The following is a 24715-nucleotide window of genomic DNA, read 5'->3' as shown; positions in this document are numbered from 1 at the left end:
CCTTTTCTTGCAACCACTTGTACAAGTTCACTCTTTCTGCGATGACAGACGTTTATGGCGCGAGGTGTCCCCACAGTAAGCTGTTCAGTATCTCGAACGTCCGGACTTACAGCAGCTTCGGTGCAGACAGCGATTTCAGCAGGGCGTTTGTCTTGCGACCAATAAGGCTTAGAAACACGTGCACCTTATCCATCTCGATGGCTTGATTGATTTGTAAATACTTCCTTCGTACGACGATCAGTCGCTTGTCGACTCGTCGTATGGCTCGATGTGTTCCAGACGGCTCATGCTTAGTCTGGTCGGTGCGACGTTCGCTGTGCTACTCGATGCCTCGTTGGCTGGCTTGCTGTCGCTGCTTGTCGCTGTTTCATCGGGCTCCATGCTTGGTCAATCCCATCCTCGTCGCCAGTGTTAAGTTCTTGTGCTTTGTAATTGAGGAAGGGAGGCAGCCGGGCACTCGAGCAGCGAACAATGAACACTAGACGTTTATTAGACGAGCACGTCTACGTGCTTACACTTACATTTTACCTAAGAGAATTAGGCTAGGCTTTACAGCTGCTTTTATACAGCTCAGTAAGCGACCACAGTTGCCCGATGGCGACACAGGAACAAGCCAGATACATCTGAACATGACTTTCCACCTGCTGTTTGTTGACAAAAGCACTGACTGTCAAGCAGCTAATGTGCAGAGCATGTGAATGTCGAAACTATTTGATGGGGCAGGCTACAGCATATTTATGCACAAAAGTTGACACTTCTGGCCATTCTTATGGTCCTTCACTGTGTTGACCTTCCTCTCCAGTGGTATCACCGTACATTTTCCTTTCAGTGGCAATGGTGTTGTGCATTCTTGTGGAAAATACACTGTAAGTAGATCTGCTATTATTCTTGGATGAAAAGATTGAATGCTATGGCCACCACAGTAATGCCAGCACAAATTACATGTGCATGCGTGACGCAGTAAAACTTGCCCCAGTTTGCTGCTATGCCAAGCCCATTCAAGTACAGATGTGGGGACGTGATCATACAATGGAGCATGGGGGTGTGGAGGAAATAATTGGAAAGCACTCCTCTCTCTTCATATTTGCAGGAGCAGTTCACGCTTTTTGAGGGGTGAGAGGGTCTCACATAAAGCAAAATGTGCCTGGTGTGTATGCTGTCATGGACACTCACAGATGGTTGTGTAATGGTCAGAATTATGTTTTTTCTTTTGAAGCTGGCTTCCAGTATCCAATTTTAACAGTTGTAACTGTTAAGCTGGTAAAGCAACATGGAAGTATGTGAACAGATCACTACATACATAGTATATGTGACGGTGTCACAGATGTTCATTACATAATGGGTACCGTTACAAGTGGGCTTGACTCAAAATGTTGCTTAACAATGACTGGTACATAATGGTAATATGAAACCATGACATACCCATTAGGCGCAATCGAAGAGGCTGTCCTGACTTTGCAGCAGCTATTTCTTGGTGCAAAAGCCGCAAGGCTGCCTGCTTGATGGTCTCCAGCTTGTCAGTTGCACTGTCTAAAGTCATGCTTCGTGTCATTACGTCAAACATGACAGTCTTCATCTTCACTGTCACCACTCTGCCCTGCTTTGAAAAGCAAAATATAGCATTTGCATATCATATATCAAACCTTACGCATACCTGAGGTTAAGCCAATGCAGCTGAAGTGACTAAACAGGTGTTTCAGTGATACTCACGCAAATGCCTTCTTCTTGGATCTGCTGGTGGAGCTCTTCGCAAAGTTCCTCACACTTTGAGACAAGTTCCTGAGGATTGCTTATCTCTGCAAAAGTCTCTTCCACACTTTTTGACTTCCGACTTGAGTCGCTGCAGGGAGTTTAAAGTAACAACTTTTTCACATAAAGAAGGCTGAAACCCTACAAGTAGGATGCAAGCAAAAGGCTGCACAACTGACTTTTTACATTTCTGTCGTTTCCTCTTTCAATTGATGACTGAAAAGTTCTTTATATGTCTATATAAATCATTAGTATCTCAGGCAGCTAGCTTCAAGTTAATTTGATGAACACATGCTTTCTTGTGGCTGAGTGAGATGCTGGCTTGCAATGAAGCCTTCTAATTGAGCATTACAGCCGAACACTACTTTTTTTCTTTATTTTAGGAAATAATTTTGCATGGGAAACAACATGCAAGTTATCAAGAGGCAAGAGTTCATGTGGAACAGCAAAAGATGACAGCATAAGGGGTACATGCCATTTGACTTCTGTGCAACCAAGACCGAGTGCAGCTCGAAGGTAGAACCGTGCTGTTACTTCCCCAAAGAGGTGACCGATTTCACCTCGCTTGTCCCATAGGTCATGACATGTGCGTACTCCAAGAGCCACCAATAACTGTTCCTGCACGGCACCAATACCTGGAACCTATGTCAAGAATTCAGAATGTACAAACAAAAGAGAGCTTTAATGTCAATCTTCCTGAACCAGCCTTTGTGAAATACTTTCATTTTGCAATTGTGACACTGATTAAAGTGAAATTTGCAGCACTTCAGGGAAAGAGTGAAATTCTACGGACTGCAATCAAGCAAAAATTTCAAATAAATATGCTCCCCCCTCAAATTCAACACAGTTTCTGAACACGAAAAAAATTTAAAACCTTAAAATTTTGTTTTTATGACTCCACAACAAAAGCAGATATATCAGAATTATGTGAAATACACCTGCTACAAAAATTAAAGCATGTGAAAGCACTTTCTGCAAGCAAGCAGAATTTAGCATTTGCTGGCCATTGTAAAACTTACATAACCCACATGACAATTTGGAGCACAAAGCACAAAACAAGTTTTGTTTCATTACACTTACTTGTGCGCATATTAAAAAAATTATTTAAAAAATTCTAATATTCCTCATTAGCCTTGTGATATTATTTCTGAAAATACCAGTGTTTTTTCAATGATTATTCCTAGCATGAATTGAAATACAGCTTCCATTCATGCCCTATCTATAGCTCCCCACTAAGAGAGAAACAATGTTTTACAGAAACCGAGAAAGGTTGATCTCAGCTCATAACACAAGAGTCAAAAAGGGGTTGGCAAGAAAAGTGCTTTGTATGTACCACAGCCCACGCTTAAATAATTTGTACCTCCAGTTCAGGTAAAGATGTCATAGTTTAGACTGGTCAACTATATTTCCAAAGTGATTACAATTTGGCAATCATCACTCTTAGCAGTTTTAGCCTTTTGCTCCACAGTGATAACTTAAAGAATGGGTCTCAGCAACAGTTTGTATAGTACAATATGAGAATTCAAGCATGAGGAAAATAGCAAAAACTTGGAACAAAGTAACTATGCAGCTAAAACAAATGTTACTATACAATATTGTCAAATACTGTGTGACAATAAAGTTACACGTACAAAACTGTGAAATGCTATCCAATATCCTTGCTTCCCTTCGTGACCATGAGCAGCATACCTCAAAAAGGAAAGCATAATTAGTTTACCAGGAGTAGGACTAGTGGTCAGAACTAAAGGGAGTTCAAGAGTGGTTTGGTACTGGTTAATTACCCCCAGCTGACGATAAATTTTAACATGAATATTGCAGTAATAATAAGCAATGCAGCCACAAAAGGAAAAGTTACTTTGCGTATTGGAAGAGAAGAAACAAACTTGCGGATAGAATCAACATCATTGGGAAGTCTGAATTGGTCATTTGGCTTGCGGATGTCCGAGCAAACTTTTGCAAGGAACATATTGGCAGCTATGCCTGAAATAAAGAAAACTTGTCACTGGGGCAGAATGAAACCAAGAATAGGGATACAAAGTAAATTAAAACATGCACTATGACCTACCAGCACTCGCTGTCAGCTGCGTTGTATCAAATATTTTTTGCCTAATTTCCTGAACAACATCTTCAGCTTCAATCTCATTTTTGGCCATATATTCAGTGATATCCAGGTACGCCTCATCTAGACCAACTGGTGTGAAGTCTTCATCATAAAGTGCAAGTACTTGTCGGACCTTTTGAAACATGAAAGAAGCACAGGCAAGCAATGTTACCAGCATATAGCTATGGTGACAGAGATGATAGCTGTGGCTCCAGTTTTTTTTTTTTTTTCCTTTTAGAAGCGTTTAATATACAATATTTTCCTAAACAGTATAATGTTTTTTTTTTTATCTCGGCTTTTTCCTTTTAAATATCACATGAATGTCTAACAGGAGATGAACTATGCCTCATCCCAAGTGCTTGAGTTCTCTTTTTTCATGCAGATAGGAATAAAATAGCGTCCAGTACCATGTAACAACACCAAGTAGCCCTGTTTATTGCTCTGCTCAACAATACAAACCTGTTCTCTGTTCATAACACGTCAACAAGACTACAAACTATAACATGTGGGAAAAGATACATCAGCCAACATAGCCATTCACACACAACCTGCTCTCAGACTTAAAGGCTATAATCTTGCCTATGTATATTATGACTACAGTAAGAAAAATTTGTCTAGATCCATAACTGGGTTCTTCGATATATACGTGAGAAACCCTAACAGAGTTCCGGTTTCTTTTACCGGTTAACCTCCATACCTTTCCTCCTCATCTTCCTCCTAACAGAGTTCATTTACAGATGCCTATGGTGGCAATGAAAACCTAATTAAGACTCACACTGAAGGAGAATGAGGCAGAACAATAAGCTAACGTGCAGCTTCAAGGTCCAGACTAAACTCTCCCCTTTTGACAACATTCGTAAATGACTGACACTACCAGATAACAAGCAACATACAGCAAAGGCAGAAGTGCAGTCAATGAAATGAAGTCATAACCTCGTTTCCTTAGTGCAAATTTAAAGTTTAACTGTCCCTTTATTTCCATGCTACAGTAGCCCAACCTTATTTCCAACCAGAAACAGGCTAAAGGTCAGACAAATGCTTAATCTTCATGACCTAACAAGACTGTGCTGTCTGCTTTGTCACGATTTCTGGGACACGTAGCGAGACACATTTCTGGAGCTAGCAATAATTTTAACGTTTGCTGTTGGCTTTCTTAACATTTAGGATGTAAATGCCACTGCTTTTTATTTTGGCTCCCATTTTACTCCATATGCACCTTCATGAAAACAAAACACCCTGGCCTAACTAATCAGTGGCCCTTTGTTACCATGTTAATAGATTGTACCACTATACAGTAGAACCCCTTTATAGTAAAGTCACTGGGACCAGCAAAAATCTTTACTATATCAGTTGTTGGTGATAACATGGTCCTGAAGATGTCTGGTAGTTAAATGGACACTTACTGAACACATCTTGTTGCTTAATAAAAAAAACACTCTGAAATACCTTCCATCTCTCCCTTATCATCTCTTCGTGCAATTTTTTTCAGTTATAAAAATTTTGTACATCTTGTGGAAGTACCTCCTAAGCATGAGGACAACGTAGCTACAAATACAACCAAGTATGATTTCATGTGAAAACCAAAGCCTTGCATGAACACGGTGTCACTTTTTGCTGTTTTTGTCTTTTAAAAGGCAATAAATGATAAATGCGCTTGGCAGTCAAGTGCTGCAAGACCGCACATGCTGCACCTCCACTTCCTGCCTCCGCTGCATCATGCTTCGTGCTGCGCAGTGCTGTGAATGTTTGCACGATTTTCCCCCTTCCCTTTTTCTTGCTGCAATTTTACTATCTTTTACTTTCTGAACGGACCGCACCGCCTCCTTTCCATTTTTGTAAACAGCTTTACTTTTTTTTTTTCCTACGCGCGGCGTGCTTTCCCTCCCGGCTCTTGCGTAAAGTAGGCTTCTCCTGAATGCTGCTAAGCCTAGTGGTAAAGCCACTTAAAAACACTGGGTGTTATTTTTTTGTTTTCAAATATAAAAAAAATCTTTGCCTCGTGAATCTAGGTAGTGCGCGGGCGGCGATTTCATATCGCAGGAGTCGTCGCCGCGGCCAGGTGCACTTTATTATAACCGATTTTTGCAAAAAATGTCTTGCTATAAAGGGGGAAAAATGCACAGTTGTCTATGGAATATGAGCTGGGACTTCAGTTTCACACTACTATATCCGAGTTTTTACTATATCAGAGTTTACTATAGCGGGGTTCTACTGTATGCTTATCACCCTTGAAGTAGCAAAGTAATTCTTTCGAAACATAGCATTTTCATTGTTTGGAAAAAACAAGTTACCCTGAGAGTTTGCACTCCCCTTGAGTTTGACGCTGACTCTCATGGCAGGTGTCTGAGTGCCAGGCCGGTGGCTTTGCTGCCTTGTAACTCACAGCACTGCTTTTCTTAAATTTAAACACTACTTGCCTGCCAAAGTGACGAACAATTGTTGCTAAAGGCGGTTCAAACGTCATTGTCGCATGCATGCCTTAAATAAAAGAATGCCACTCCAGAGTGCATGTGACGTACAAGTCCTTATAAGTGAGCCAATAATTCGCAAACACTTCTTTTAATGCTCCTTCCTGCACCTCGCAATGACCACAAGCGCCGGTCTTTCACAAGAATTCCGACCCTCAGCTTCATAAGACCTGCGTGATGTCACGGGGTAGGGACTGTCATTGGTTTGCCAAAAACCGCATCTTCAGTTTTGTACTGTGTAGCAGTGGCAATGAAGCGAACAGCATAAGAAAAAAAAAAAGTAAACAACTGAGCTGGATTGCCTCGGTGACACTTTCATGGGCAGATGGTGGTACTGGTATGAAATCTGTTTCTCTGGCTCAAGCCATTGAATAAATTAACAGGAAAAATGCAAAGACCGTTTTTAACTACCAATATATCTGGTGCTACATGCTAGATAGAAAATTTTTGCATGCGGATGACAGGTGATTTAATATTCATCAGTATAATCGGTTTTCCTCACAGTCAGTGGAGCCTTTTCAAAGCAGTTATAATACTGCACCTGATCTTTAACCAGAAGTGGAATGAACTGAATCGACCAAAGGCATGAAACTAGTTCAAGCAATACAGTTTCATGAGCCACCCGAGAGAGTGACTCTGGTGATACTCCACAATTGTGATAAAGGACACAACAAAAGTAATTCAAACATGTGCAACATAAAGCTGGGGGGCATACCTTTCTGCTGTATGCAGTGTACTTGTCAAAGTTTGGACGGACAATAACTAATGATGGGCACAGCTTCTTGCCAATGAACCCAGGCATTGCAGCTCGGACACCAAATTTTCTGGCCTCATAATTTGATGTTGACTGCAGGCAATAAAACATCAGGGCATTATGTAACAAGCATTCATTTATTAAGATATATATATATATATAAACACCTTATAAACACCCACCAACATTTCTTATGAAACATGAAATAGTTCACATGCCTTTAAAGTTCAAAAAAATTAGTTGAGGTGTAACTCTGGTTAACCCTAGTTGAATTGCGATAGCAATGGCGGAAGCTTCTTTTGCCTGCTACATTATTCCCCTATCTACATTATTCCCCTGTCAGTGTAAGGTGCTACATTGTTGGGGACACTTAAGCTCATCCTTTAAGAGTATGACGCGAGAGCTAACCTGCCAGCACACATATAAATGAGAAGGGTTCAATGCTGCTCTACCGAATGTGGAACGAAAGCATTAGCTGCTGGTGACTGAGCATTCTTCTTCTCCTTCTCCTTTTTTTGCGGCTGTTCAAGGTCAAACGTGGCCCTTCCCGGGACGATGCGACGGGCCAAAACCTAGAGCAGTATTGCTATCGCAATAAAATAATAATAATAATATAAAATAATGATAAAAAAGAAAACTTGAGAGAGGGGACGGTACATAAGAGGAGTTACCAGCATTCCCATGGAACCAACAGCCATTGGTTTGTCCCGCAAAGATGGGTCGTCAAGCATTTCAACAGCTGCATAAAACGCATCCATGTCAACATGAACAATGATTCTGTTCAAGTCACGTGAGTGCTCCATTCTCTCTGCAATTATATCCATCTGTAAATACAAGCAAAAATAAAGTTCACATCAGGAAATAATGCAGAACATATAAATGTGAGCATATATATCATCCAAGCTTCGTCTACTTGTGCTGTGAGCCACCAAAGTCATAAATCATGGTGCTTATATGCTACTGAGTGCTGTCTTGCTGCTACTTTACACTTTGCAACTCTTAATGAAACCTCAAGGAGGTATTACTAACCCATATGACAACACCATATAAGAGACACTTCTCGATCAGTTTTATGCACAGCCCACGCAAGCAGAATCAATTCATAACTGCCCAGCAAGAGTGATCCCAAATGCTTGACGTGGCAAAACTTCCATACAAATAACGGATTTCCTAACTTTCTTGTTCCCTGCCACTATGTGGCAGATGTGTGCAGAATATTGCTTTGGAACCGATAGTAGTTGGAATAGATAGTACAAGACAAAGATGGCCACTCACAAACAGCTTAAACATATTTAGAGTGCCTAAACTGTAAATATTTATTGAAGCAGAAGAAAGTAAATACCCGAATATTGTATGTGAAGCATATGCACGAACATATCTTCCAAGCGCTGGAATTTGGGCATCAGATGCCAAGCTGGTGCATAAGTTCATATTCTGCTAAACCGTGCTTTTACTATGTCACATTGCGCAACATCGTAAATAACTTTAAGGATGCTACATCACTAGCGCAACATCATAAACCAGACTTCAAAAGCTCCATGTGTCGAATAACTTTTAATTGTGACACAACTGGATCAAAACCTACTCCAAATTAAACATTAACACGTATGACATAATTTCAGATTTCCGACTTGTTTGTTTACTACCGCAATGTCGCGTCTTGGCATGCTGTAGCGTTTATTCAATGAGCAAGAAATGAAACATTGCAGGATTTTTATACAGCAAAAATACAGACTCCAGTACAAACCTGATGCTGCGACGATTGCAACTGGGCAGACGTCAGATTTTTCAGCTCCCCAAGCATGGCATCAATCCTCAAGTTTATCCGACGTTGACGCTTCTGTTGGTGCTCGTAATAAGGAGTGCCTTTCGATGCTTCTTGAATAATCTTGTTAACACGATCCTTGTCGACTCCTTGAAGGCCGGCTTTGCTTGCGTTCAGTTCCAGTATTTTCACACCTGTAACATATAATTTATGCACAATTAGCGGCAAGGAACAGAAGTGGAAGTTTACTGCGAACAGAACTTGGTGACAAGGCGACATTCTCAAGTTGACCGCTCGCAGCCGCGGTATTATGTGTTAACTCACCCTGCGCTTCCATGTCGCTTTGGAGAGATTATTGCAGCGTGACAACAAATGTGACTACATGTGAATCCTAACTGCTCACAGGACGCTCATCCAGGCTCCACACCCAACAGTTCGCGGCGCCAAAAACATTGCGACCGCACTGAAACCAAACAAACGCGCCATGCAGCGACGCTGCCGGAACCGGATATGGTGGCTCCGTGGTTCCGGTTCCGTCAGTTCCGTTTTCCGTCAGTTCCGTTCCGTTGTCGTCTGTCGCCATCCTGGCGATCCCGCCTGCCCGCACGCACGCGTAGCTGCATCGCTACTGTCGCTACTTTGGTTTCTGCTTGCTGCAGGCAGCTGCCGCAGCGACGCCAGCAACGCCAGTGTGCGTTCTGTACTTCTTTAGTATGTAAACAAATGACTGAGCGGCTTGGGAATGGAAATGAAGAACAGCTGTCGCGGGCGGCGCACTGCGGAGCTCGAGTGCAAATGAAAAGTGGAGTTACACCCAACGTAAGACGTCAGCTATGGTTTATGGCTCGTGGAAAGTGTGAAATATAAAAGATGATATATCAGCTGTCAGTATGCACTAGAAGACTGTTCACACTGTTAACGCACTTCAGAAAGCGCGCTCCCGGTATCAGTTGCTTTTATGAATATCGTACGATAGTTGATTGTCATAATCTAAACGAAAAGTTAATCGAGAAAGCGAACCTGTGCATTTAATAACCTGTCTTTTAAATTTTAAATGCTAATGCACGCTTCTGTCTCCTAAAACTAAGCTTGAGCTGAATTTTTTAGGCACATTACAATCATTGAATTAACTGCCTGGAAGCATGGTGAATATGTGAGACGGTATTGACGTTTTTGCATTATTTCCAGCTGATACAACTGCTCATTGGCGGGTGCCATTGGTGCCATGCCTCACGTATGTGCAGAGTCTCTCGTCGAGCAGTCAAGGCCTGAAGGTAGCTCTGCTCTCCAGGGAGACACAAACAGGAGTGCATTCACACCGTACAAAGTGAGCAGCAATCTGTAGCAGATTGTTTTCGAAGCAAATACATGACAGCAAATTGTTTTTTGGCCAAAAGACACCGACAGTAGCTGGAATTAATGTATGGTTAATTTTGCCCACACCCTAACATCTCCACTGTCAGCACTACTGAATCATTATATATAGCATCAAGTGAATTGCAAGTGTACAAGCTGTATTACGTACCATATATTAATAGAATTAACTGCATGTTACAAAACACTATGGAAATAAGTTTTTCAGTGGTGAGTAAATTTTAGTTGTACGATATGGTGACCAAATAAATCAGTGTTGGTACATGCTGCGTGTTTTGCAGAAGGGTCATGCTTTCCAACAATTTGTCGTAGAAACTATGTTGGTTAGTATAGAAATCAGAAGCCATAGAGACCTAGTAACAGGAGTACAAGCAGCCCTATCAGAACAGGAGATTCTGCACCTTGATTCCATAATTTCTGAAATCTAGCTCACACTGTATATGTGGTCTGTTTTAACTTTGACAGATTTATTTCCTTGATATAGGGGGATATCCCAACACCTTGTTGCTTGTTAGGTTTATAGCATACACCACTTGCAGGTGGCTTATTGTAGAGTGCGGTTCATATTACCCTGCAGGTTTAACTCTGCCTGCTCACACAGACCAGGCTCGATAATAGATGTTACCTAAGCCCACATGCACCAACCTAAAAAGAAAGAAAAAAGAAGAGACTTGGCTGGTGCTGCCATTATTCCATATATATAACAGCACTGCCAGAATGCTTGATGTCCAAATTAGGGCCAAGTACATGATATCTTATCACTTCCTTTAGAAATCTTGTAATAGAACGTAGTGTTGACCATGTCCATCTCCATTTGGCACTTAAAATGGGCACATGATAACCAGGGGAGGGTAGCCTGTAAACACCAGGTACAGATGCAGGATTTAGAGATTTGGCTGTAAGTTCTAGCTGCCTGCACTCTTTGTCCCTTGAATCTAAAGAGCAATAACTGAGGCAACAGTAGTAGCTAAGGCCACGGTGGAGTGGCCAAACGTGTGGCCCTATGTTAGCTGTAAGTATTCATAAATAGCCGTTACTGGTGTGACAACGAAAGAGCTAATAGGGTGGCATGATCTATTGTTATTGCTGTAATAACGTCATGGCCTTTTGCTGTGTTATAGAGCGATGACATGTGTGTTGTGGATATGCTCGATGTCATAACGTTGGAACCTATGAAGTGCCTCTTAAGTGAAAAACAAATTTTATAAGCGCAATGGGTAAAAGGGTAAGTTATCATCGTGCACAGTGCATCTGCGTGCCAGCAGTCCTGCATACTGTTGCAAAGCCTGCCTTAAGGCATTATACACTGTGCAGGGAAAATATTGGAACTGTAGCAAAGTTGAGCAGTGTGATGACCAAGGCAGAGAAAGATGAGAAGCTTTGTAAACTGCAGACTATGAACTAATTCACCGCCACTCCAGTCCCCAGGGCTACGAATGGCTTGAATCCTGTCTTATAGAACTTAGTCTCTATGGTGCCAGTGGTTACAGTGATGGCAGGAACACTTAACAATAACTACTGTATTTCTGTTGTGCTGGTTATGGTAATAGGGCCATTCTACAGAACTTATTTTACTGCAATGAAGTACCTTTAGATCTACTAATAATTTAGTGAGCTTAAATTCAGTGTATGCAGTACATTGCTTTTCCTATACATAGTGTCAGTAGTGGTGGAAGCATGGAACAGTATGATGCTTATTACAAATTCTTTAATACTCCATTCTTTGCACAGTGTGCACTGCAACTTCAGTAACATACTTATTGCCTGAAAACTTTAACTGCTGATTTTGTGTACTGCAGTGTAAGTATGTGTACAGTACAGTTCACAGTATGTGTACTGGGGCACTCTTGTTACTTTTGCATGCACAAATATATTGGACCACTTCTGTTCTTTTTTAACTTCCTATTTTTTTCTTTCTTTTTTTATTTTTTTTTTTTTAGTATTGAAGGGCTGTGGGCCTTCGTCCATTTGACTTCCTGAATAGCTTGTGCCCACTGTGCTCTATATCTCAATTTTGATCCCAAATGAAGAATATTATCGCTGTGTAAATGTGTTTATAATTATGTTTGCAGTCGTCAACTGTCTTGACCAATCTTCAGCGTGGGAATGTGCCTACACAAACTCAAACTGTTCCTCTCAGTGAGTGCCGACGGTTTCTTTATTCGTTGATCGTTCATATACAGGTACTAGTTCTATTGAAAAAGCACTAATCTAGAGGCTACTAGCCTGACAAAAATCTTGTTTTGCTCAGGAGCAGCTATGATTAGTCAACAGCTGCATAGCAATGTGCTGATATGCATAGCAACTACATAACAGCTGCATAGCAATGCATTGCCAGGGCAACGGCATGTCCCGTTGATTGGAACTGATGTTGCACAGCCAATGAAAAGAGATTCAATTGGTAACAAATTTCTGTCTCTTCCCAGCCAACTAAATAAAGCTAAGCGACAGAAGAGCAAGGCCTGTGCAGCACCACTTTCTCACAATATTAGAATTTTAGCTAATATTGTCTGCAGTTTTTTAGATAGGATAATTAAATTGTGCATCATAAGAAATAAATGGAATAAATCAGTTTAGACCTGTGCTGTAGTTTTGTATTGTTTTAGACTATTTTAACACTTGTATGCAATCTTAGTGAGAAGGAGACAAGTTACCTTGTAAAAACATTGACTAGGCTCCACCTCAACCAACGTCGAGTTCTCTTCCATATCTTAGTAAAAAAGTAGATGCCATGACCTTTTTATAAGTAGTCGGAGCATCGGAGCATATTCCTTGGCAGTGTTTTGTATTCAGTGGCATCTTTTTTTATATTAATTTGCTACTTGCTGTTCACTGTCACCTATATATACAAAAATTTTGTTTCATATATTTGCTCATGTGGTGATTACATCTTCCAAGAAAATTTTCAAAGCATTGTTTGGTAGATTGGGTACAGAAGGTAATACATCAGCAAAGATGTATATATTAATAATAGAAATAGTAATTTTAATAAAAGTAGTGAAGTAATTTTAATAGTAAAGTTATATAACTGTTTGAAGTGGGTAAATATGCATATCAGTAAATTTTTGGTGGTGTTATTCAAGACTTCTGGTTGTATCTTTTTAGGGCGCTGCATCCATCAGTTATCTGCCCAAGGAGAAATCTCACCCGATCAGATAAGTATGTTGTTGCCCAATGTTTTCTTGATGTATTTCTATTAGCTCATTCTATACCCATTTCACTGAAGCAGTATATTGGTAAACTTAAAGGTTTATTACATGCAAAAAAAAGAAGAAAAAAAACAGTAGCAATGATGCTGTTTAAATCATTAGAAGCAGTTCTTTTGTTAATGAAAACTGTTAAGTTGTGGTTCATCTGCCTCTGAAAGTGGAATTTGTTGAAGCTTTGGTCACATTTTGTGATTACATTGCATTGTGTAGCTACTGAGCTTTGGTGTAATAATTCGTTCTGCTGTTATGCTGGATATGAGCAGGATGGTTTACTTTGCTTCATTAATAATCAGCATGTTATGTAGAAGAGAGCTAATAAACAACAGTACTATGTGAATCAGTTATTTTAGCTATGCACTTATATTGAGTTTAGAGAGGGCGATTTTGGAAAACTGTGTGCTCTGAACACATGGAAAACAAGAGACTGGTTGATTTTAATGTTTCTACATAGTTGTCATGGGACATATTTGTTAACCCTTTAACTGCCAACCTCAACTGTATGCATCATGGGAGTTTGTGCCAATATTGCCAATGACAAGTCGCACTTTTTCAGCCTGATGTTTCACTGCTTCTGCCTCCAAAGATAAGTTTGTCATCAATTGCATTGTTTGCAGTTTTCAACCCTAGAGAGCACGAGTCATCGATGAAAACTGCATTTCGTGATGTTTGCACACATTTTAAGTCTGGTAACCATCATTTCATAATGATGCTACACATGAATGCCGATAGCGGCGATTACAAGAAAAAGAGGTGCTTCTTGGAGCAGTTCTGACAGCAGCGCTGCTGACAGTCTCAAATTAGTTTTTGACAGTGACACTGACTTTGTTTTTGAGTTGGATATTGCTTCATACGGTGACAAGAGCAACGATGAAGCCAGTAACGCATTGTGTATATGGTACCTCACAAATTTTTGCTCCTAGTAATCATGAAGACTTAAATATGTTAAGAAGAAGCAATGTCTATGCACTTTTCAGTATATTACAGTGTATTGCATCAAGTATTTTGAATTTGAGGATATCATGACCTATTATTATGGCATGCATTTAGGAAAAGTTGCCCTCAACACCACCTTTTCCTTTTTAAATTTATGTGCTTATTCTAACCAGAAACCAGTGACATATTGTATTTTCAGAACCATGGAAAAAATTTGCTGCTTAAGAAAAATTGACAATTGTGGTACTGTTTTGGCTTGGTTTGTGGGGTTTAACGTCACAAAGCGACTGAGGCTATGAGAGACGCCGTAGTGGAAATTTCGACCACCTGGGGATTTTTAACGTGCGCTGACATCACACAGCACACGGACGCCTCTTCGTTTCGCCTCCATCGAAACTCAGCCGCCGAGGTCGGGGTATTCCGGACAGTAGTCGGGCGTCTTACCACTGCACCACCCCGGCGGGGCCAATTGTGGTACATTTTTTGTAAGTGGTTAAAGGAGTAACCAGTGTCTTAACCAGTGTCCTTTGTTTCCTCTAATCATTTCACCGATTCCATTGTGGAGGACCAAGTTTTTCCAAGAAATCAATAATTGCATGAAGCCTGAAAGTTAAAACACTGGAATAACTTTTCAGTAGACTGTTGTGAGGAGGACAAGAAGCAGTGATGTGGATTATAGCAAGAGCACTATAGCTTTCATTTAACACCGAAAACAATTTGTGCAGTCATTTGTGCGAAATTTGATTTGTTTTATTGATGTTGGACTTGTATAGCTTAGGTTAAAGGGGTCAGGTCATGCAGTAATTTTGCTTTCACATTTATCCTTGTGGCCTAAGCATGCTGCTTGGAGTTGAGACGTGCATTCTGTACCTAAGTACAATGTCACTGCACTTCACTGTTGCAGTTCCAGTTTGCATGCATTTGCTGTGAGGAAACAGCTGTTCATTCATAGATGTAGTGGTCTGCAGACCTATTATTTTTCCAGATAGCAGGTCTGAAAGAGAATGCGGTAATTTCAGGCGTCAAGAACACTTTCTAGTTCATATTATCTGGGTTCCATCCTCCAAAAGTCTACATGTGCCGAGCAATGTCTCACATGCTTGACAGTTATTAAAATTTTTAACGATATCCTGTGCATTTTAATAATGCTGTTTTTTACGAGGCCTGTATTTATTTCTTATGAGAGTTTTGTACTTATGTCCGCCATATAGGTAATGACGAACCCTGTGACCGTGTGACTGCATGAGCATGGGGTTCCCACAACTGCAAATGTTTATGTAATTTGTTAAAACCTGTGCCAGTAGTCTGCTGTGGCTGCAATTGCATGGCAATAATAATAGGGTTCAACAGGTCATTCATTTCCACCTTGGCAATCGCAGTTGTAGAAAGAAAAAGAAAAGAATATTTAACTCTGAACCATTTTTACCTGCAGGCACTGCGCACCTATTTCCTTTGTTGGCCTTTTTTAGAATTCTGTCTGTAGAATATGTTTGTGTGTTTTGTTAATGCTAGATGCATTTGTGCATGACAGCCGGTACCTGATTAAGTTGCGTCTTCTTTCAGCACCTGAGCGACTGGATCTGCGAGACGAGGCAGGTCTGACACCCCTGTTGTGGGCTAGTGCACATGGGCAGCTCTCTACAGTGCGACACCTGCTGTCAAAGGGTGCCCAGATTGGTGCTCAGGGCTTGAAGGGGGAAACAGCCTTGCTGCTGGCTGCTGCTCAGGGGCACTCGCATGTGGTGCGCTACTTGCTACAACATGGTGCCAGCCCAAACCAGGCAGACCAGGCAAGTTTCCTCTGTATTCTTCTTGGCATACTACCTCCATGCTTGCTTGTTTTCACCCCAAGAGGTTCCATTTGTAATATTATGTGAGCCCATCATTACATCTCTGGGTGGGAGGAAGAAAAAAACAACATCCACCGGCACTACATATAATCATGCCATTTGCAATCAAATTTTAAGCAAGGACTAAATTTTGTAATGTGTTTTGCCCATTAGCACAGCTTTAGGGAGCACTTGTTCCTTTTGCCTCAGATAAGCAACTTGAAGCAGCATTTCTGTCAAGGCATAGTAAAAAAATATGGAAAGTAAATATTGTGACCAACGTGGTTCTGCTTTTTGAGTGAGAAGTGAAAAATGTGCAGTGTGTAGAGTACAGAAGGAAAAAGACCAATGGTGCGACTGCAGTATGCATGACAGGTGCTGCAACATCTGGCCAGGTGGTGCTGTGGAAGACTTCATATTGGGATTGTTATTGACAGAACAGGGAGGCTGTACTGCTAGATATGCCATTAGAAAAAACTCACCAGCAAAATCCGACTGCTGTGGAAAGCCTAAACACAAAAGGGCTGGACGAGTATTAACTCCTGCTTCCTTTAGTGATGCAACTCTCGGCAGTTATTGGCTATTTCAGTAGGTTGATGTGAATGTAACGGGGAGAAATATATTTACAAAAGAAGATTAAAGATATATACAGGGAGCCAAGAAGCAAAAAAAAAAAAGTGCGCCCTACATTCAACATACTTTGTCTTCCTCGTTGACCACACCCCAGCACCGTGCTTCATCCTCTTCTTTCTCCCAGCTTAAGGCCATAACAGTATGAACAGGATGTAGAAATGCAGAGCCTGAAGGCATTATTTCTGTGTGCTGCCCAGGAGGGAAACACTGCCCTAATGTATGCTGCCCTTGGAAACCACGCTGCCACTGCTCAAGAACTACTATCAAGCGGCGCCGACATGTGTGCACAAAACAGTGTCTTTGACACTGCATATGACCTTTCGGTTACTATGAGTGCACGGCAAGGTGAGCCTTTCACTACCATACTTAAAACCAGTGTGCAGCCATTGTAGTGGTGCTGTAATACTGCGCTTACGCATACATTTGGTGGTGATGAAGCTAATATGTGGCCTTCAATGCGCTCTCTGCTGTCGTAAAGTGTGCTCAGAAATGTTAAGGGGTCTTCAGAAACACTGGTGGCAGTTGCGCTCAACATACTTTATTCGACACCCCATCTGAGTGGAAAATTGGACTTACAATGCTCATGAAACATTGCACTGTGCAGTTGGTGATCTTATAAAAAAAAGCGGGTGCTGTCAAGATGGTTGAAAGTGAAGGTTCAAAATTTAGACCAGCATATGCAAGGAAACTTTTCTGGAGTGACAACATATACTAGGCTAAACTGCCTCTTAGAGAAGCCTGTGGCTCACGGCATCACGGAACTCAAAGGAATCTGAATAACTGGGAAGCCATGCCAGGACTTTGTGAGAGACCGTGCAGTGCATTTCTCAGCAGATAAAACCTCTTATCATATGAGCGCAGCAAGCAGCTTGCTTGCTTGAATGATTTTAAAACCATTTAGAGAAGACAGGGGCAACACTGCCAAACCTCTGTGCCACTTTTTTTCTAGGCTTTTACATCAGCACTGCGAATCCTCGGTTCGGTTAGCATAAATGGTAAGTATAGTTGTGGAACTGTTTAACTATGCACATTACTTTCCGAAAAAAGTGCTGCATCAGCCATTTCAAAATGAATGCTTTGTGATGTCATGAGACCGCACGACATGGCGAAGTTCAAATCCACTGCGACTTCGAATGCAGTCGCAGGCTATGCAAGCACATTCTTATGGCTTGGTTAAAACAATTTATATTTGGTGGTCTTTCAGCCTTTAGTGCAAGCATGTGTGTGTGCATTGTTGCCAATGTGTTGCACATTTAAGAACTGCATTATTGTTTTTTCTTTTACCTTGCAGTTCAGCAAGTTCTGGACAACTACATTTTGAAGTTGCTGCAGGGATAAATGATCTCAGGCTTGGTGCCATTAAAGTGATGCTCACCAATGAAGATTTCAGCAGATTGTGCTTACTTTTAGGAAAGTGCAGCTAGTTGGCAGCTAGCCACAGTATCATTTTTGTAAAATAGCAAGAATGTTCCTGGCTGTGCACTTTCAAATTTGCAGTACAGAGGTTTGTCTAAGGTAGCCGCAGACTCACTGCCCAGGTGATATGCTGCACTACTTAGAGCATTTGCGGTGTATGGACGGTAAAGCTGGTCTTCGCAGTGTAGGTTTTTTTGTGTATGCTGCCAATGTCAGGAAGTATACGAAAACAGGGTGTAACATGAAAGAATCTTTTAACATTGATAATATTCAGTTGCAAATAAACCCTTGAGAGTACTTAGGCTAGTAGCCATCATGTTGTTCATGTTCTGCGATCATGTTTGAGAAGAGATGAAACAAATTCACAAGTGCGCATTTAGGGTGCTTTACTTCTACACAGGATACTCACATCAAGCATTCACTCTTTTGATTATACAAAATAAGATTGTTTATGTAACATTCAACTTAGCATGACATGTTTACAAGGTGTTTTGTAGATGCCGCATGAGAAAAAAAGAAAAAGGCAATGGTGCCTTGCAGTACACTTCTGATGACACATGATGGAGGAAACCTTGGAGGTAATCTTTGAAAACGGCAGATAACTGCACAACCAGGCGGTCTCTACACCCCATGCTGCTTTTCCTTTATATCCTCCTCTTCTGTGTGCTGATGTACAAGACTAAAAGGGGCAAAAAAAATAAAACTGTCAACATTTCCCTATTTCACCTAAAAGTAAATTCCAAGATAAACCGTCTTCAAAAGAAAAATGAATTTGCAGCATGAAGAGAAGATGCATTAAGAGCAATAAAATGTACTGCCTCAAGGAAACACACACTGTAGACAGAGCTGGAACAGATTTCAGCAGCTTTACTAACTTTTGAAATGTAGAAAATTATGCAGCACAGTACACTTTAATGTTTCAAAATGGTAACTTTCTGGCACAGGTACAGCTCAAACAAAAATAACCACTGAAAAAGTTCTATAATGAAGAAGCTGGGAAAACCGGAAGCCACAGTTAAAGGAACTGACTGCTGAGATCGCAGAATGCATCGAAAGATTATGGTGGAAATTACCCTGGAATATCCCCTTTGGGTGCTGTGTCCCTGTATGGGGACGCAAACTTTGTGCAGCCTGCTGTGCAAAAAGGCAATGAAAAACGCAACTTTATTGGACAACTGGCACCATCTTATGCGAAGTAAAAGAAATCCTGCCTGAAAAGTGTGGCAAAAATGGACACAGCTATGTTCTGTGGCTTGTTGTTTTTCTCACCTTGGACTGTTAAGAATCTGCGCTGACCTAAATACTAGCATTTATTTATCGGAGGAAGGGCTCGTGACTGTGAAATAATGGTATCAACCTTGTTACGAGCGTATTCAGCCTTGCATACACTTGCAAATATTTAGCGTTCCTGTTTGGGAACAGGGTGCCTCAAAGCCACCTCTGCCGGCACTTTCCTTTTCTGAGTGTTCGGTGTCACTTACTACTTTGTGTGCCCTGCTGTGCAAAAAGGCAATAAAAGGGCCCTTTAGGATGTTCGAAAAGCTTGACATCCTCATGTAACTGTACCCTCTTATGTCCAGAACCAGGAAGTGGCCGGTGAGGGTAATTTCTCACTTTCTATCTTTTGTGCTGTGCAACAGCTGGATAGAGTACCTGTGAGACGCAGGTGCTGAGAAGCTTGCACAGAAAAGTATTTTGGACATGAAGGCCTTCGAAACTGACGTTGCGAATAGGCTAATCGCGTGCAGCAGAACACCTAAAAATAGCGCAGTCGACCAAGTAGTCAGTACCTAGAGCCTGTTGTGATGAAGGCTAGACCACATTTCCTACTAACAGCCACCATTAGGTACGACAGCTACAACCACTGGCCGGGGCATGTCGACACACCGAACTCAAAGCACTGCCACCGTGAAGGATGCACAGCGAAGTGTCGGATTTGCTGCCAAAAGTGCCACATCCTTTTGTGTATGCCTGCTCAGAGCAATTTCTTTTACCTTTTTCAGAATATGTATACTCTGAAGTAATTGATTTAAGAAATCGAGCAATAACTCATTAACCATTTTTTGCGCCCATATCTTGCCAAGGACACTATCACACTTTCTGCTAGTAGCATGCATTACTTTTTCTGTACTGATGTGCCCTGTCCCCGAATGTGGACATTGCAAAAGACAATGACAAAATATAATTTTTCTTGCGCAGAGAACTCAAAATGGCCCTCAGATATTTTTTGCATTGCGAAAATTTTTTTCGCACCCGACGGGGTTATATATAAATAATATCGCCAATTATTTTTATCAATTGAAGAACTGCGATATTAATTTACCCATTAATCCATTACTGCATACTGTATCATATATAATACAGTGAATTTTCTTTGTCCCAAATTGTTCTGAACGGAAAAAAAACAATCTTGCTTATTTAGTACTACGGAGTATACTCTGTGGAGTTCATGTGTAAAGCATATTTTAAGCAAGGCATTCACGTGTATATCACATATGATGTATGCAGGTATGGCTATTTTGTCACTATAACATTTCATATTTTTAGTAACATGAAATAAATTCACTGCAATTGAATATGAGTTTACATATTTGTTGGGTTCAGATTACCAGCCCTTATAAATTACTGCTTCCTTTCAAAGCCGTAATATGACTCGAGCAGAACCAAAAATGGCAGAACCGAAAATGAGGTCCTGCACTTGTCCAATAGCCTGTGGTATTAACAGTGAAAGTGTATAGAGTTCACAATAGAATGCGCTGACTGTGGAAGAAAAAGACTACAGTCGCTTGTTAGTATAGAAGGATAAATAAAGAGTGACCATCTTTGCAGGGCAAAAACAAACACGATCGAATTCAAATGGAATGAAAAATTCTCATGAGAAAAGCATGATGCTAAAGAAAATCAAGTATCTCTACCAGCCTGTTACCAGATCATGCCAAGAGGGATACCAGATGAAAGAAGGTGTAGTCATATTTTATTTAGATCCAGTCCGTCTGAATCTCTCAAGCTTTTTCCATTTTAAGAAATTGCAGTTTGGTGACCTACTGGCGTAATTGTCGTTCAGTCAGAGCGGCTTATGTGCAATTTTATACTTTCACAAAAAGTACCCTTAATTGCATTGGGGTAGCATATATGATACAGGACAATATTTTGCAATAATGTCACAACCACATAGTTGATATGGGTCTTTGTATCCTGAATAGAGTTCACTGTAATGTTTCCTTATTAAGAAGGAAATTCATGTGGAAAGGGGTTAGAATTGCATAAAACGAGCTGAAGTGGCATTCTGACAACTTTGGCATTGTATTCCAACACACGACCACTTCTTTATAAAATATGACTGGCATGGTGTTCAATGCAAATGGTGTTAAAGTATTTGTTATATTTTAGTATTGCTTCGTGCCATCCTGAACAAATCTTTCAATAAAAAAAAAATATAAATTATAATGCAATGTTTTGTACTTTTGTAGTTGCTATAAGCTAGTGCACAATAATTTGTAGGCTTATTCAACCATTCTCAAAGAAACGTACACAAATGTGCCACAATGGCTTGGAATGTGGAAATACAGTTGGAAGAGCACCGGATGCGATATTCAGAGGTCGTGGGTTCGGTTCCCACCATCGGCACGTTGTTTTTTCTTCTACTTTGTGTTTAATTATCTTTCCCCTAAACAGATTACATTACTAATTTCTGTGATTATCCAAGTAAACATTAAAAAAAATACATAAAGTACCATCCCCAACGCTTCCCTTGGCCTCGCCGACTGTTGGCTTCTTTCCTAACTGCACACTGAGTTACATTAAAACTAATTGCTGTCTGGCAGCTTGGCCATACTGGTATTGGTTACTCACTTTGGCAGTACGCGATTGTTAACATGCTGGTTTATTATTTCCAGTGTCATGATACATAAAAAAGACTGCATCCACTGATAGGAACGTTCTGTGTAAAAATCTTCTGTGCCACTTTTCACAAACCTGTCAAGCAACCAAGCAGCACTCTAGACAACTTTTGCTGTAGAGAAAAAACTCTGCAGTCACCCCTTTAAGGAGCTGTGCGAAGAGCGAGGGTTTTCACACAAATCTAAGTTAAATGTATTACAAAATGTATGTTATGTATTACACAACATAAGTGCATACACTGTATTACAAAATATCATTGCAAGTAGCACATTCACAGAAAGCTGCCATCACTCAGATATGACATCTCAGTATTGAGCATTTTTACCATGAAGACATTAAAAAAACATTCCCCGCCTGAACCTCTGCTTCATTTGCAGTGAAACCACATGGAGCTTGCATACCGCGGTAACTTTTGTCTTGTAGTAAGATTGACTGGTAGTCACCGGGTTTTATCACGCATGATGCAAAAGCATAATTGTCTGTGCCGAGACAGATGGCTCAGCACAGACAGATGGCTCCAGTACTGTTTTTGGCAGCAGCCTGGTGCTGGTAATTTTTGGTTGTTAGATCTTGGTGCAGGCAATAATGTGTTTGCATCAGGCATGGCCACAACGGGTAAGTACCATGTTTAACCTGCTACCAGACAAAAGTTAGCACAATGCGCAATCTCTGTGCACAATTTCACCACAAATAAACGAGTGGTTGAGGCACGAAATGCTTTTTATTTTTACAATAGAGATGCACAATACTGTAGAAATTCTAAAGACCCATGTAGACAGCTGACAGCTTTGTGGTGAGCAAAGCTGAGCCCCATGGATTTCATGCATTCAATAAGCTAACATGACAAGAGAAGTCAGCATTGGTTTCACAACAGAACCCCATTTCAAATTTTCAAATTCAAAAGACATGAAGTATTAGGATTTTGCCCTTTTTAAATTTTTATTGGGGCAGGAAGTTGAGAAAGCTGCTACAAATTCATATCTGGGAAACATAGCACCTCGAAAAAAGAAAAAAAAAAAGAGGGGGGGGAGGCAGAAGGACAAAGTGCTACTCCCAACTAACGTTATTTACAGGGTCTTGAATATTTGGGGGCTGGGATTTATAAAGTTCCTATGCAAAATCTACTACCCCATTCCAGCTGAAATAACGTTCACAAAGTAGCAAAATATCGTCTACGTTATCTGATAAGTGATTCAACATCGGTACTTGCCTATATTTTCAGAAATCGAGAAAAAACTGCTCTTGGCGGCGTGCACAATTTTCGCAAAAGAGAGTCGAAAAGCTATTTTGACATGATACGTCATCTGTCGAGCAGTGAGACAAGCTCCATCCCGGCCGTTGGCGCGCTTGTCTCGCTGCCCGACAGATGACGCATCATGTCAAAATAGCTTTTCGACTCTCTTCTGCGAAAATTGTGCACGCCGCCAAGAGCAGTTTTTCTCGATTACGAAAAATCTAGGCAAGTACCGATGTTTAATCACTTATCAGATAATGTAGACGATAGTTTGCTACTTTGTGAACATTATTTCAGCTCGAATGGGGCAGTAGATTTTGTATAGGAATTTTTTAAATTCCAGCCCCCAAATATTCAAGACCTTGTAGAAGGCGACCGTGTGCGTGCGTGAGCGCGTATCGGGCAAGAAAAAAAAAATCATAAAAGCTAGTTTTTTTTTTTTTTTTTCTTTTAGCCTTTGTTTTGTAGTATGTGTACACTGTAGCCTTCTGAATAAACGGTGGTTGAGAAAGGCGCTTCGTCCTGTTGCCGTCACCGTTCGCGTTTCCAGCACCTGCTCCTCGCGGTTACGTGCATCAAGGCGGTAAATCGCGCGCAGGTTTTAAGAAGCTGAAATGTTTCAAACTTGTTCCATCGATAACAGAAAAACTGATCAACGCTTGGCTGCAAGCGTTCGGCCAATATAAGTGCTGGGTTCAATCTTTTTGCATGAGCAATGTGCAAAAAACCGACAGACTAAAATAGCGCTTCTCAATAACTGCTTCTGGCATTACTACGCTTTGCGGGACCACGTATGACCACCTCATGGCACTTCAGGAAGAGGTTTGTTTAGGATGTCACGGTCAGAGATGAAAAAAAGCCTGCGGCACTCACCGTTGTTTCCTCGAATAAAAGCGTCACCGTACTTGTTTTTCAGCTGACCATTAACATACTCTTCGGTCTGTTCAAGGGCAATGTTCATGTAGCCGTCAAGACAAGCGAGAACACCTGCAAGTGCACAGTACACAACAAGGATGATGATGCCGTAGCACTGAATTATCTTGCAACAAAAGCACGGTCATATTACCTCGGTAGTCCAAACCGGAATTTAACTTCACGACAACTGGTCGGCCGATGATTTGCTTCAGAAATTCACTGGGTGTTTGACGTCGACTCATTGTTGAGCAGCGCACTGACTTGCGTAAACAAGCTGGATTTCAGCACGCTAAAGAAAAAACAGACAATGACTGTTCAGTCTGAGGAACGCACACAATTAAAGCTGACAACACCATTCACAAAAACATACCTGAGGGTCGCTGCCAAAATGTGCACAGTGAACGACTTGTTCCTAGCACCGCGCGAACGATCCTA

General features: G+C 41.0%; 3 protein-coding genes across 5 annotated transcripts in view; 1 reads left to right on the top strand and 2 right to left on the bottom strand.

Annotated features, from left to right (window-relative positions):
• LOC146197984 (DNA polymerase kappa-like) overlaps nucleotides 1–9378 on the bottom strand; it is a 27347-nt gene extending 17969 nt beyond the window's left edge. Inside the window, exons 1-9 of one of the 3 annotated variants that reach the window (XM_084593286.1) lie at nucleotides 9162–9378; nucleotides 8820–9031; nucleotides 7744–7896; nucleotides 7034–7165; nucleotides 3815–3983; nucleotides 3605–3729; nucleotides 2225–2391; nucleotides 1711–1840; nucleotides 1423–1600 (exon numbers count right to left, since the gene is read on the bottom strand). In XM_084593286.1, the coding sequence (XP_084449412.1) occupies nucleotides 1423–1600; nucleotides 1711–1840; nucleotides 2225–2391; nucleotides 3605–3729; nucleotides 3815–3983; nucleotides 7034–7165; nucleotides 7744–7896; nucleotides 8820–9031; nucleotides 9162–9174 (1279 nt within the window). In that variant the 5' untranslated portion in view covers nucleotides 9175–9378. The remainder of the gene's footprint in view (nucleotides 1–1422; nucleotides 1601–1710; nucleotides 1841–2224; nucleotides 2392–3604; nucleotides 3730–3814; nucleotides 3984–7033; nucleotides 7166–7743; nucleotides 7897–8819; nucleotides 9032–9161) is intronic. The other 2 variants (XM_084593287.1, XM_084593289.1) reach the window with 2 other exon arrangements.
• LOC146197983 (ankyrin repeat family A protein 2-like) lies at nucleotides 9322–18934 on the top strand. The gene is made up of 9 exons (XM_084591829.1): nucleotides 9322–9372; nucleotides 9497–9528; nucleotides 9592–9656; nucleotides 10082–10164; nucleotides 12284–12350; nucleotides 13317–13370; nucleotides 15917–16143; nucleotides 17013–17160; nucleotides 18107–18934. The coding sequence occupies exons 1-9, from the start codon at nucleotides 9322–9324 to the stop codon at nucleotides 18151–18153; spliced, it is 774 nt and encodes a 257-aa protein (XP_084447955.1). The 3' UTR covers nucleotides 18154–18934.
• Nucleotides 18772–24715, bottom strand: LOC146197982 (U6 snRNA-associated Sm-like protein LSm6). Its single transcript, XM_084593285.1, has 4 exons — nucleotides 24651–24715; nucleotides 24432–24569; nucleotides 24239–24352; nucleotides 18772–18910 (listed from the first exon to the last, which is right to left on the bottom strand). The coding sequence occupies exons 2-4, from the start codon at nucleotides 24520–24522 to the stop codon at nucleotides 18876–18878; spliced, it is 240 nt and encodes a 79-aa protein (XP_084449411.1). The 5' UTR covers nucleotides 24523–24569; nucleotides 24651–24715; the 3' UTR covers nucleotides 18772–18875.

Source organism: Amblyomma maculatum, chromosome 2 (assembly GCF_055883805.1).
Source record: "Amblyomma maculatum isolate TAMU_Amacu chromosome 2, ASM5588380v1, whole genome shotgun sequence".
NCBI lineage: Eukaryota > Metazoa > Arthropoda > Arachnida > Ixodida > Ixodidae > Amblyomma > Amblyomma maculatum.
The sequence above is the reverse complement of the archived record's forward strand: the minus strand, read 5'-3'. Positions and strand labels throughout refer to the sequence as shown.

What these genes read in the sequence shown, in the direction of transcription:
- LOC146197983 (XM_084591829.1), top strand. Translation starts at nt 9,322, where the DNA reads ATGCAGCGACGCTGCCGGAACCGGATATGGTGGCTCCGTGGTTCCGGT. An exon ending in GGCTCCGTGGTTCCGGTTCC is followed by an intron (nt 9,373 to 9,496) that starts GTCAGTTCCGTT and finishes TGCTTGCTGCAG; the next exon opens with GCAGCTGCCGCAGCGACGCC. An exon ending in GTGCATTCACACCGTACAAA is followed by an intron (nt 10,165 to 12,283) that starts GTGAGCAGCAAT and finishes TTATGTTTGCAG; the next exon opens with TCGTCAACTGTCTTGACCAA.
- LOC146197982 (XM_084593285.1), bottom strand. Translation starts at nt 24,522, where the DNA reads ATGAGTCGACGTCAAACACCCAGTGAATTTCTGAAGCAAATCATCGGC. An exon ending in TTCCGGTTTGGACTACCGAG is followed by an intron (nt 24,353 to 24,431) that starts GTAATATGACCG and finishes GTGCACTTGCAG; the next exon opens with GTGTTCTCGCTTGTCTTGAC. An exon ending in TTTTATTCGAGGAAACAACG is followed by an intron (nt 18,911 to 24,238) that starts GTGAGTGCCGCA and finishes TGCCCCTTTTAG; the next exon opens with TCTTGTACATCAGCACACAG.